Genomic DNA, 13,603 nt, shown 5'->3' with positions numbered 1-13,603 from the left:
TTGTTATCAGCAGCACATCCCGTTTACAGAGGAAGATGTGCAACTGATAACAATACATTTTAAAGCCTTCTTTAAAGACACGATCAGCTGATGATTGGGTGTTTTCGCGGTCTTCTGCTGATCGCTGTCACTTTTACACAGGCCAATTATCAGCCAAAGAAGCTTTTCTACCAATGCTCCTATGTAAAAGACCCTTTAGACGTGCAGGAGTTACTGGCTGAGGATTTCTTGGATGTGAGGCTGGGTTCAGTGGTGGAACTACAGCCATAGCAGCCGTAGCTGCAGTGTTCCAGGGTCATCCCCCTTCCCTGCAGGGTCCCTGGGGCAGCACCCTCCCCTGCAGCTCCCAGGACCATCCTCCTCAATGCCCCAGAGGCTCCCCCCCCCCTCCCCAGACCTGAAAGGAGAATATCGGACCTGAATAGCGGCATGAAAGATCATCCGGCCGGTACTGCAGTATGGGTGGGCTGGCGGATGGGTGGGCTGGCAGAGCTTGTGGGGGCGTCATTTATCCTGCGCCTCATTTATCATGATTTATGCCTGCTCACAGGCATAGATCATGATCAAAATCTACACCTGCGGGAAGCAGGTGTAGATTTCGTATGCCAGGCGCCCGGATTCACGTGTGCCTCTTAATGAATCCTGTCGGGGAAAAGGAGGTGGGGCCGTATATAAGAGCAGCGTGCTAGTACGCCGGTCTTCGTAAATCCCCCCCACAATGTTCCTTTCTGGACCATCGTTACTTGAGACCAGACACAACATACAATGCTATAAACAGTCAGGATCTGCAGCACATGTGAATAACTACATGATCAACCAATGAAAGTGGCCATTTTACTGGTAAAACCCCAGTAATACTGAAATGCATGCACTGGTTGGCTGTCTAGTAGTGATTCTCTGAGTATAGTGCGATACTATACTATGTCCTGTGCTGCTCTTTACCTGGGCCAGTTTTCCATAGAATTTTGGTCTCAACATACAATAATTAATTAATATCATATGTTGAGGGACCACTGTATATATATTTGACTTTGTGAATGTGTTGACAAAAAACACCCTGATGTAAAAATACAAATATAACCTGTTCATTTGATACCTCCACTCCATTCCCTTGCTGGCAGGGTGACAGGTCTGCTCCTCTTCCCCAACTCTGCTGTACTACAAGACACATGTGTGTGACTCACAGCAAGCAAGGCCCAGAACTCCTGCACGGCCCCCGCATCCCTGTAGAATAAAGGCTTAGTATAGCCCGCACCGACAGGATAAGTGATGACATGGGAAGCCATTGCCCCATTGTTCCATCAGTGTTTACCTGCATGCACTTCCTAAGGATGAGCTTGAAGTTGAAACTTGTGCTGGCTTGTCTGGGAATCAGGGGTAAGTGCCCCGGACTCCTTGTACTAGTCATCACTAACCCCTATTCCTTGGGTGAGTGAATGGTCGTGCTCTAGGCAGAGTCACATACCCTCTCCTGCCTGTTTTTCTGGCCCTGTCTACAATCTTGCGGCCCCTGTGCAACTCCACCCGCTGTATAGATGGTCAGTCTGTTCCCCATAGTCATTATATACACATATGATCTCATACATATACGCTCCCACATGAGCAATTACATATATATACTAACACATACACCCTCACTACATACATTCATGTATACATATATATGATTATTACCGGGAAGGACACTATGAATACAGAGCTCCCCACCCCTCACCCCAGCCCTGATAATAGAGGAAATGTGATATTTGGGCAATATATAGGGATTTATGAAGAAGAATTGGATATTAGAATGGAGACATTAATGTGTGTGATGCTGTATACCGAGGCAGCATAGATCTTACCAGTATATATCAGAGAGCTATCCTGTGCTTGTGGAATACAATGGACAACCGCTATAAGGATAAGTCAGCGTACACCATAACATATCAGGGCTGGATCAATTGATTTGATCTATCAATTTCAGTAGCGACCAAGTTTCACACCTTTCCAATGTATATGGTTTTTGCAGGAGATAAATGGACATGCGGACACACTTTGGAGTCTCCCCAAAAAACTGTACACAATTACAAGTGTCCTAACGTAGTTATTACTAGAATATGTTTGTTCTATTAAAATCATTGGTCATTTATACTCATTTACCTATGAAATATAACTTCACCAAGGACATTGATTATTGATACAAAAATAAATGATATATATGTATCATATGTGCATCCTATATGTATCCTAGCAACCAGCTGTATACATGTAAGCTGGCCTGTGATTGGCCGGTTCATGTCTCCTGCACGGACTGTTTTGATTCGTAGTTGTTTACCCTTCAACCAACTGCCAGTCAGTGGAGATTGGAGCGATCGCAGCATCTCGTGCTATACGAGGAGCAACTTAGAGATTTTGGAGCCGCATAGGCGAATTATTGTTATCTGTTCTGTGTTATATCTTGTTCTTGTGTCAGTTCTTGTTGTGTGACTCTCTGCGTGTGTGAGTTTGTGTGTCTTATTGTGTGTGTGTGCGCCTGTCTGTCTCTTTTTTTTGCAGGTTACACCATCCAGGACATCTAGTGGTAAGTCTTGCCAATACTGATTATTTTTGCTCAGTTACACATCCCATGTATATTATAGCTATATGTTGCTCCATTTGTAATATATATTCCTGAGATACTAGTTGGCTAAAGCTGAGACTGGCATGTGATGGGCAGTTACTGGGCACTGACTGGCACATGTCATGTTATTCTTATTAGAACTGCCCGGATTATATAACTAGAAATCAGTGGTGTAGCTACCATAGAGGCAGGGTAGGCAGTTGCTATGGGGCCCGTGCAGGAGGGGGGCCTGGGGGGAGAAGGTAAGAGCATGTGTCCTTCTGCTTAACCCCTTATGTACTGCAGTGTGTAAGTGACCCAATGTTTACTTACATGCTGCAACACAAAAAAAGGGTTCACAAAGTGAAGACAGAGATCTCTGCTTCATGGCACTGATAACCTCTGACCTCTGTTCTCCAGCTGGCAATCAAGTAGGAAAGGAAAATGTGCGGAGCTCTATGCAGAGGTCAGGGGTTATCAGTGAACCAGCAGTAAAGAAAAAAAAAAAATTATATATATATATACTGTGTATATATATATATATATATATATATGTATATATATGTATATATACATACGCAGTGCTTTGTGTTGTGCGTAGTGGAGGGGGGCCCCTTAAAGTTTTTTGCTATAGGGCCCCTTGAAACCTAGCTTCGCCCCTGCTAGAAATCACTGCAAAGACTTCAGGGAGAATTTATGACAATGTTGAACTTGAGCGTCAAGAAAGTTGATAATTTTAGTTTTCAGCTCTGATTTCTATTGAACTTTTATCAACTTTTTACCAAATTAGTGTCAGATTTTCCTAACCCCAGTAATGTATGAGGTTACATTGTGCAGGAGATCACTGGTATAATACATATCACAGAACACCACTTACACCATATAATAAGCTTTTATAAGGTACATTCTCACTTCACATGTTCCTCATACAGAATCTAACAAATCTTAATGTATAATTTATTGAAATACTTTAATTTGTAAAAACCATAACCAATGTCCTTGTGTATAATATAGAATAAACTGTTATATGGTATTTGGTGTTTCATTTACTTTGTAGCGTTATTTGTTGGACAGTAGTAAGAAGAGCGCCACCATCAGGCCAGTATTAGAGGCACTGCTATTAGGGGTGCAGGCAGGAGAGGTGAAGGAGGAGGACGCAGTGTTACTTGTTGCCTCCTAGTAGTCTTTCCATGAGACCTGCACAATAGCCACAATATTGTTCACCAATGAGTCTTCTCCTTCCTCATTCTACAGGGACCGACCATATATAAGAGATTTATCTTATAGCTTTATTAGCATTTATTTGTGGGAAACAACATTAGGTTCTTCTTATGGTAAAATGTATATGGGATCCCCAAAAGTTTTCTAATAGAAAGAAATGGAGTTCAAGATGGAGGATGGGCAGGAATGGATTTAGGCTTAATTCTCCCCCAGGCACTTTTAGTACTCGTGTCCCTTATATATGAGCCCAGCTAAATGCGTCCCATATACTGTACCTTAGAACACTTTCCCACAGGTCAGATATACGGAGTAATTTCTATTACCAGCTTCCACTTGTAAAATCTGCAGCATATTACAATACCACCAATGTGAATGAGATTTAAAAAATAAAAAAAATAAAAAACCGGGCTGTAATCTGTGAGAACTGACCTGTGATACTGACAGTAAGGCCGGATTATGTGACTTTATGCTGCAGAATATAAAAAAGCCCATAGTAAAATCTGTAGAAATTGGAGTATTTCCCCTGTGAAAGATTCCTCAGGCCAGGTTCCCACATTGAGGTCCTCACAAATTAAAGGGGTTGTCCAGCGAAAATCTTTTTCTTTCAAATCAACTGGTGTTAGAAAGTTATATAGATTTGTAATAGACTTCTATTAGAAAATCTCAAGTCTTCCCATACTTATCAGCTAGTGTATGTCATGCATGAAATTTTGTTTTATATTCAGTCTGACACAGTGCTCTCTGCTGACATCTCTGGCCCAGACAGGAACTGTCCAGAGCAGGAGAGGTTTTCTATGAGGATTCATAGAAAACCGAGACAGAGTTCCTGTATCGGCAAGAGATGTCAGCAGAGAGCCCTGTGCCAGACTGAATATAAAACAAAATTTCATGCATGACATACAGCAGCTAATAAGTATAGGAAGACTTTACATTGAAGTAAATTACAAATCTATATACAAGTTGATTTAAAAGAAAAAGATTTTCGCTGGCGTACCCCTTTAAAAGGGTATGTACCCACACTGATTACTGGCGAAGGAAAGAATGCACTGGAGCAGCAGACATTACAGAACATACAGCAGCTGATAAGAATGGGAAGACTTGAGATTTTCTAATAGAAGTCAATTATAAATCTATATAACTTTCTGATATCACTTGATTTCAAAGAAAAAGATTTTCGCTGAACAACCCCTTTTAATCCCAGTACTGTGCAGCTTCTGGTGACCACATGGGTGCGTGGTTTCAGCAATATGGGGGCCACAAATGTAATATCGCAGCTATAGGTCATTGTCAGCCAAATGCTTGTCAGACCAGCAGCTATCCCTCCTCAACAAGTAAGATGGAAATCTAACACGTTTTTGTTACTTAAAAATCAGGAAGAAAAAAATAGAATGTGAACATAGCCATATACACACAAATTAGGTTGGAACTGTTTCTTATAGTCTGCTTACACAGTCAGATTTATTTGACAGATTTGTGAAGCCAAAGCCAGACTATAAACAGAACAGGTCATAAAGGAAAGATTGAAATTTCTCCTGTTTTTAAATCCATTCCTGGCCTTGGCTTCAATAACTTATCAGATAAATCTGTCTGAATAAAGGTACCTTTATAGTACCTGAAAGGAGGGGGGGGGGGGGATCGGAGGCTGCTCAACATTATAGCAGAGCATGGCAGCTATCACTACGTTCTGCTCAGGTATAGGGGTAAGTGGGTGAGTTTACTCTGGTCTGAAAATACTCAACAAATTCACAACAAAATCCCCTCCCCTCTGTGACGCTGCTCCGTTAAAATCAATGGAGTCACGTCACAGAGGGGAGGGGGCATAATCACACTGGGGGTTGACGGGCCTGCCCACAGTGCTTCACACCGGGCCAGTGCTTGGGAATAGACTGGCACCGGTCTCTTCATGTCCAAACGCCAAAGCGATGTACCTAGTTTTACATTCGCTTTAACAACAGCTTCATACTGTCCATTAGATTACATGTAATAATAAATGTCATAACTTGCAGATACTATTGGATTGCAACATTAAGGGGCAGCTCTATGATGAGCTATAGCTGAGCACGGGCACCTATGCTGTTCTTGTACAGGGGTCTCTGTTACTGTACACAATGTCTGTAGTGTATAAAGAAGAAACCAGAAACCGACCTGTATCTCTCTGCATGTTTAGCGATGGAGAACCACAGCGCCCCGTTGCAGAGGATGCCATCACCTGACTTCACGGATGAAGAGGTAAATCCCACGCCTGACTGTCATTCCTCCTATAGCTGCAAATAATAATTCTTCTATTAAGGTCTGGAAATATAGATTTCCCTATTAATCCCCTAATGTAAACCAAACCTAGCACCTTCCCAGTCAATAGTCAATGAATGGAGACGCATTGTGTACATGTGACCGCTGCTCCATTCTTCAGACAATGGGTGGTCTAAAGGTTAGAACCATGTAATTATCCCCTATCCTGTGCATAGTATATGAGTGTTAATGAAGGGATGAAGCCTTAAAGTGGTACTTCGGCAAAAATCTTTTTCTTTTAAATCAACTGGTTCCAGAAAGTTGTATAGATTTGAAATTTAATTCTACTTAAAAATGCCCAGTCTTCCAATACTTATCAGATGCTGTATGTCCTGAGGGAAATGCTGTATTCTTAACAGTCTGACACAGGGCTCTCTGCTGACATCTCTGTCCGAGACAGAAACTATGCAGAGCAGGAAGTGGATTTGCTGCTGCTTTGGACAGTTTCTTTCTTAGACAGAGGTGGCGGCAGTGAGCACTGTGTCAGACTGGAAAGAAAACACCACTTCCTGCAGGACACACAGCAGCTGATAAGTACTGGAAGACTGGACATTTTTAAATAAAAGTAAATTACAAATCTAAATAACTTTCTGATAACAGTTGATTTGAAAGAAAAATATTTTTGGCGGAATAACCCTTTAAGGTTTCATCCCTCCATTAAGGCTCATATACTATGCACAGGATAGGGAATGATTACATGGTTGTAACCTTTAGACCACCCATGATCTTGTTTAACATGTAACATTTCATGTTATAAACAAAACAAAATTGACAATATAATTATATTTTATAGGATATAAATAAAATACATTACTCAGCACCAAAATATTCTTTATGAATGGAGTATAAGTAAGTCTAATCTTTTCTGTTCTAGATTTACACCATGACGGAGGCCATAGACATAATTCTGACGTTTCATGAAGAAGTAAGTGGTGTCGGCAGATAATCACATCTGTTACATAATAGTATACATATACAGATGTAGCAGAGTCAGCAGTCAGAGTCATAGCGCATTACCTAGTTGTATTACAGCACACAGTCTCAATGTTACCATCATTGTAATAATTCCCCTCTCTGTGTGTTTGCAGCCTTTCTATATCCTCTCTCAATCGTTTTTTTGCCATATCCCCTTTTTTTTTAATCTATCTCTAAGATCTTGTGATTGTGCTTGGAAACGGTCCTCTGTGGAGCAGATCCTTCTCATCCTCAGGAACTGACCCACAGGGATCGCTCTGATTGTCGAGGGTACATAGGCTGAGGTGGTGTGTAACAGAGTTTACAGATGTAGGTTTGCGGAATACGTCTGTCTGTAATTGTCCCCTACAGTCACATTCTATGGACACATCCAAAAAATCTATCTGTTGTCTGCTGTATTTATATGTTAACCTGATATTGTACTGGTTACAATTCAACTCCTTCGTGAAATCCTCCAGCTGGGAGACCGACCCCTGCCAAATCATAAGCACATCGTCAATGTAACAATGCCAGCACTGCACATGGGGAATGGCCCACCCAACCCCGCCACCCCCCTCCTGGAACACCTCCCGCTCCCACAGTCCCAGAAAGAGGTTGGCATACGAGGGCGCACAGGCCGCCCCCATGGCAGTGCCGCGCTGCTGTAAGTAAAAAAAATCCTTGAAAACAAAAAAATTATGAGTCAAAATGAATCTCAACAGCGTAAGAATCAATGTGCAGGTGTCGGAATCCCAGCTGCTCATACGAAGGAAATATTCTACGGCACGTAGTCCATGCTGGGGTCCTATACACGTGTACAGGGACTCTACGTCCGCAGTGACTAGAATCATATCTGATTCCATAAAGATCCCATCAATCCTTGCCAGGGCGTCCGTTGTATCTCTAATATACGATGGTAAATTCTCCACCAAGGGTTTTAGATCTACAATCTTGCAATCTACAAATTTGCATATCGGGTCACATAACCCATCTATGCCTGATACAATGGGACGCCCCGGAGGATTGAGGGGATCTTTATGGATCTTCGGAAGTAAATAAATGTAGAGATCTGCGGAAATCTCTGAATCAACCCATCAAATATCTTTTTAGGGATAATACCCTCATCCAGGGCTGCCTGTAATATTTTTTCCAACTCTATCGAATATGGCACTACGGGGTTGGATGTGAGTTTTCTATATGTACTTTTATCACGCAATTGTCGCAATGCTTCCCTCTCATATTTCTCAGTGGGCCATAGTACGACGTTCCCCCCCTTTTGTCCGCAGCCTTGATGACAACGTCATTAAAAGATTGTAACTCCTTCAATGCCTGCCACTGGGCCTTTGTTAGATTGTCATTGCGGAGGGTAGATGTCACACCTTTCAAATCCTTTTCTACCATCTTTGTAAATATCTCAATTTGCGGGCATAAGGACCATGGGGGGGATATTAACAGCCCAGTCATAACTCTCATCCAGCCATGTCTCGCTTATCCCCACTATATCATATTTCTCTTCAACCATTATGAGTTCTAATTCCTCAGCTTTATTAGTGAGGCTTCGAGCATTAGTATACATACATTTAATATGTTTGTCCATATTCCCTTTCCTCTTGTCACTAGTGACTGTTCTAACCCCTCCCGCCGCTCCACCCCCAGTTCCATAATCTAGGCCCAGCTCTCCATCTACTCTGTCTTCACTTACTATATTGTAGTTGCCCTCCCCCCTGGTCCCTAGTTTAAACACTCCTCCAACCTCTTAGCCATCTTCTCCCCCAGCACGGCTGCACCCTCCCCATTGAGATGCAGCCCGTCCCTACCGTACAGCCTGTAACCGACCGAGAAGTCGGCCCAGTTCTCCATGAACCCAAACCCCTCTATCCTACACCAGCTCTTGAGCCACTTATTTACCTTCCTAATCTCCCGCTGTCTCTCAGGTGTGGCTCGTGGTACAGGTAATATTTCGGACAATATCACCTTGGAGGTTCTAGTTTTAAGCTTCCTGCCTAAGTCCCTGAAATCGTTTTTAAAGACCCGCCACCTACCACTAACTTTATCATTGGTGCCAATGTGCACCATGACTGCTGGGTCATCGCAAGCCCCTCCCAGTAATCTGTCAGCCCGATCCGCGATGTGACGAACTCGAGCGCCAGAAAGGCAACACACCGTTCGACGATCCCGGTCTTTGTGACAGATTGCCCTGTCTGTCCCCCTAATAATTGAGTCCCCCACTACCAGTACCTGCCTGGCCTGCCCTGAACTCCTGTTTCCCACCTGACTGGAGCAGACACCCCCCTGGCTTTCAGAGGCAGTGTCCTGCTGCAGCAATGCCACCCCTGAATCAACATCCCCCTCATCCGCCAATTTGGCAAACTTGTTGGGGAGTGCCAGATCAGAACTGGCCTCCCTCACACTCTTCCCTCTACCCCGTTTTCTAACTGTGACCCAACTACTTGCCTCTTCCTCCTGTACTTCCATGCTATCACTCTCTCCCCCATCTACCCCTTGGAGCGTTTGCTCAGTAAGCAGCAGACCCCTTTCCAGTTTGCCAATGTATCTCAAACGTCGCAGCTGCTCATTTAGATCCAGGATCTAAGCTTCCAAACCAGCAACATGCACACATCTCCCACAATGGTATGCACCCTCGATCGGTTGATCAAGGATTGCATACATCGCACAAGATGTACATTGGGCCGCATTGTCAAACATTTTTATGGGGATATTATGTATAACTAAACAAAACAAAAAGCAACAAAAGCAAACAATGTATTCAGAAGCAAGTAAACAATTTGTTTTCCTCTAAAACTCCCCGAATCTAAAGTCCCAGAATATTAAAGTCCCACACTTGAGACAAAAACACACTTCAGATCAAAAACTCGCACGCTCCAAAACTCGCTCACAATACAATATAAAAAGCACTTAGCTTGCAGAGATTGCTGTTACTGGCTCCCCTCCTGGGGAATAAGGAGCTGTCCAAGGTAGAAGAACCTTCAGTCCTCATCCAGCTGCTGTTCTTGTTCTGAGCACAATCCATTATTATGAACAGCATTTAACCCCTTCCCACTCCACTATAATAATATTCCAATGCTTCCAGGTTGGTCCATGTTATTATGGTGCAGTGATGGTGTGAGCCTAAAGTTGTGTCTGCTCCATAACTTACAGAAATCAGCGGTATTATACGCCACCATCCTGCTCTAGTGGCTGGAATAAGAAAACCTCCCATCCCAACCATTTAACCCCTTAGATACAGAGGACTGCACCATCTAGGGAATATGAAAGAGAGAGGGGCAATCTACCGAATTTATTATTCCGTTACCTAGTACAGATATAGGATCTGTTACCTAGAGCAGAGACGCTGTATAGCTTGTTAGCTCTGTGCACCCACACACTGAGGTTTTCCCACCCTGTCTGGAGACGTCACTGGGCCGGCTGCAATAGGTGAGCGTCTATACACACAGTACCATATGCATCATGGCTCACTTACTGTACCGGAACGTATGCATTGCCACTCAAGGTACAGGAGCATAGAGTCTGGGGATAGACAGCAGTCCCTGTTCCTATATGTACAGTATAGATGTACAGACTGCTATCTCTATGTTGTAGATATAAGGAAGGCTTCCTTCCCTCTGGCCACATGGTTTCAGTCTCTATAGAAGACAGGATTGATAAGAAGGATTTGTTATAAAACATTCTGTATCAGACCTTATTGTCTTATCACATCTCATCAGGTTTCCAGTATACTGAATGGAATAGCCCAGAATGCTCCAGTATTGTAGGAGGCGGCAGCTACTACATGGGCTCAGTTATTACAGCTATATTACTCATTACATCTCCCCTCCAATACACAAGTCATTTCTGTGACAGCTGACAAGGTTATCATTCTCCTGTCCTGGATACCTGCACTAGATGGAGGTGACTGTGACTTATTTCTTCTTTATTTCTCCTTTGTGATATTCTGTGTGGACAGAGCAGAGAACAAGGACTGAGGATCGTCGCATACTACGTAAGTGATATCACAAATACCCATATTAAAGTGATTTATGGGAAAATGTAATATTGTACTACTGTATGTACTAAATCTGATAAACTGTAGAAAATACACAGCAAAGACCTGGACCCCTCCGTGTATATAATATATAACTTTATTCTCATTCCTTTATATATTCTAGGATGAATATGGGGAAGAGGATTCTGAGGACGGAGTAAGAGACTTATTTATTTTCTCTATTGTGAATTATTTCTAACAAGGATCGGCAATGGCAATAAGGGAGAAACTAATTCTTCTGTGTTTTATTGTAGCCCATCTTCATGAAGCTGGATGACGAATTGTGGACGGACGACGTAAGTGATAAGAAATGCTGCGTGAAACATTGAAATCTCCTATTACAGAACCTTATTTCCTGAATATAAGACAATGGACATTGCAATATTATAATATCCATCCCTATATCAGCCTCCATTGTCTTATATTACGGAAATATAATGTTATAAAATATTCCCTTAGTGAAAGGCTGGTGATATATATTTTGCTCATACAGAAACATCCTTTACAATAATCCATAGGATGAAGGAGAACTATGATGTTGAATAGTTAAGTGAGCGGTGAACAGTATTACAGATGTCATTATCAGTGCGGTAGTTTCCTGGTATCAGTGTTGGGTGATGGTTCTCAGGATGGTGGTCCTACCAGAGGATTATACTAAGGACCCACCCTCCATATATACAGAACATGTACCATGGCCATTCATAGGATAAACTGGTGCTGTGGTGGTCCAGACCAACCCTACCTGGCATACTGTATGATATTACATTACTGATGGAGGGATATCATTATATTTGCAGGAAGACGATTTCTACTATGGAGAATATGAAGATGAGGAAGTGGAGAAAGAGGAGGAAAAAGCGGAGAAAGAAGAAGAGGAGGAAGAAGTAGAAGAGGAGAAGGAGGAGGAAGAAAATGAAGAAAAGGAGGAGGAAAAGGTAGAAGAGCGTGTGGAAAAGGAAGAGGAAGATCGAGAGGAAGAGGAAAGAGAAGAGCAAGAAGAGGCAAAGGAGAAGGAAGAAATTGAAGATAAGGAAACAGCGACGGAAGAAATTTCAGAAGAGACCTCAGAGACACCAGAGGAGACAGGAGAAGAAGCAGCAGAGGAGGAGGAAACATCTTGCTGCATCTGGTGCTGCATACCAAGAAGAGTCAGGGCCAGGATCGCCTCCTTCATTCATTCAGTATTTAGGTAAGTTGATGTAAGTTAAGGTAAGTATTAAAGATAGTTAAGGGTTGAGGAGGGGGAGGGGTGACAGAAAGCTTTAAGATATATGTAAGCTAGATTAGTAATAAAATTAAATAATATCGATAAGGTAATGAGTGGTAAAAAAAAAAAAAACTTTAAAACTTATAGAGGCTTAAAAATGCTAGAGTATATGTATTTGTTATAGGATTGATAAGAAATAAAATTATAATATAGGTATAGAACTAAAAAAAAAAAAAAAAAAAAACTATTGAAAAAAAAAAAAAAAGTAGGAATGTAACATAAGTAATGTAGTAGGAATAGTACTTAACTTACATGTTAGATAAGAGAGGGGGGATCAAATAATAGTATACTGTAGGTATAGTGCCTATAAGTAGTAAAAAAACAAAAAAAAAAACAAAAACTTTTTTCTAGAAAAATCTATACAGTAAAACCTCTTAGAGGAGAATCTTTTCTTAGCCAGACCAGCTTTTCTCTGGCAATGTTCCATCATATATTACACATACTGGCTATCTTCCTTGAGAAGCCCACCCCCCCCCCTATAAGACCACATATTTAAAGAAATTTGGGGTGGAGGTCTCTAAGAGAGTAAAGGTATAGTATAGGATAGGATCATAGACATAAGAGATAAGCTATATACAAAAAGAAAAAAAAAGAATAGTATAAGTATAGGATCATAGATATAAGAGATAAGCTATATACAAAAAGAAAAAAAAAGAATAGTATAAGTATAGGATCATAGATATAAGAGATAAGCTATATACAAAAAGAAAAAAAAAGAATAGTATAAGTATAGGATCATAGATATAAGAGATAAGCTATATACAAAAAGAAAAAAAAAGAATAGTATAAGTATAGGATCATAGACATAAGAGCTAAGCTCTATACAAAAAAAAAAGAATAGTATAAGTATAGCTATAAATACTTTAAGTATGCATAAGATATTATAGAGACTTTATAGATATATAAATATATACTGTGTGGGGGGGATAGGGCCTCATCCAGTGTCATCACTGCAGTGAACCAGGGAGTAGCCGATCGCCAGCTCTTGGGGTCAGGAAGGAATTTTTCCCCCTTGCATGGGGGTTGTTTCGCCTTCCTCTGGTTCACACCTTTTATTGCAGTAAATCCCATAAATTAGACTGGATGGGGAGATTTGGGATTTTCTTATCACTAGTAATAAATGTATTTAATCCCATTCATTGTGTCAGTGTCTTCTTTACTGTGTGGTGTCGCTCATTATAAAATCTCCTGAACACTTTGGAGATACATTGTGTGTTCCTGCCGATTGTTACTTGTACAGACGTCATAGACA

General features: G+C 41.6%; 1 protein-coding gene across 3 annotated transcripts; it reads left to right on the top strand.

Annotated features, from left to right (window-relative positions):
• Window positions 1-2,320: 2,320 nt before the first annotated feature.
• LOC138798737 (neurofilament light polypeptide-like) lies at window positions 2,321-12,318 on the top strand. 3 transcript variants are annotated; one of them, XM_069979307.1, is made up of 7 exons: window positions 2,321-2,560; window positions 5,967-6,028; window positions 6,963-7,013; window positions 11,007-11,042; window positions 11,209-11,241; window positions 11,339-11,380; window positions 11,882-12,318. In XM_069979307.1, exons 2-7 carry the CDS (start codon window positions 5,969-5,971, stop codon window positions 12,275-12,277), a joined length of 618 nt encoding a protein of 205 aa, XP_069835408.1. In that variant the 5' UTR covers window positions 2,321-2,560; window positions 5,967-5,968; the 3' UTR covers window positions 12,278-12,318. The 3 variants fall into 3 exon arrangements, with proteins under 3 accessions (XP_069835408.1, XP_069835410.1, XP_069835409.1); XM_069979309.1 differs by lacking the exon at window positions 5,967-6,028; XM_069979308.1 differs by lacking the exon at window positions 11,007-11,042.
• Window positions 12,319-13,603: the final 1,285 nt, after the last annotated feature.

The sequence above is a fragment of the Dendropsophus ebraccatus genome, chromosome 8 (genome assembly GCF_027789765.1).
Source record: "Dendropsophus ebraccatus isolate aDenEbr1 chromosome 8, aDenEbr1.pat, whole genome shotgun sequence".
Classification (NCBI taxonomy): domain Eukaryota; kingdom Metazoa; phylum Chordata; class Amphibia; order Anura; family Hylidae; genus Dendropsophus; species Dendropsophus ebraccatus.
The sequence above is the reverse complement of the archived record's forward strand: the minus strand, read 5'-3'. Positions and strand labels throughout refer to the sequence as shown.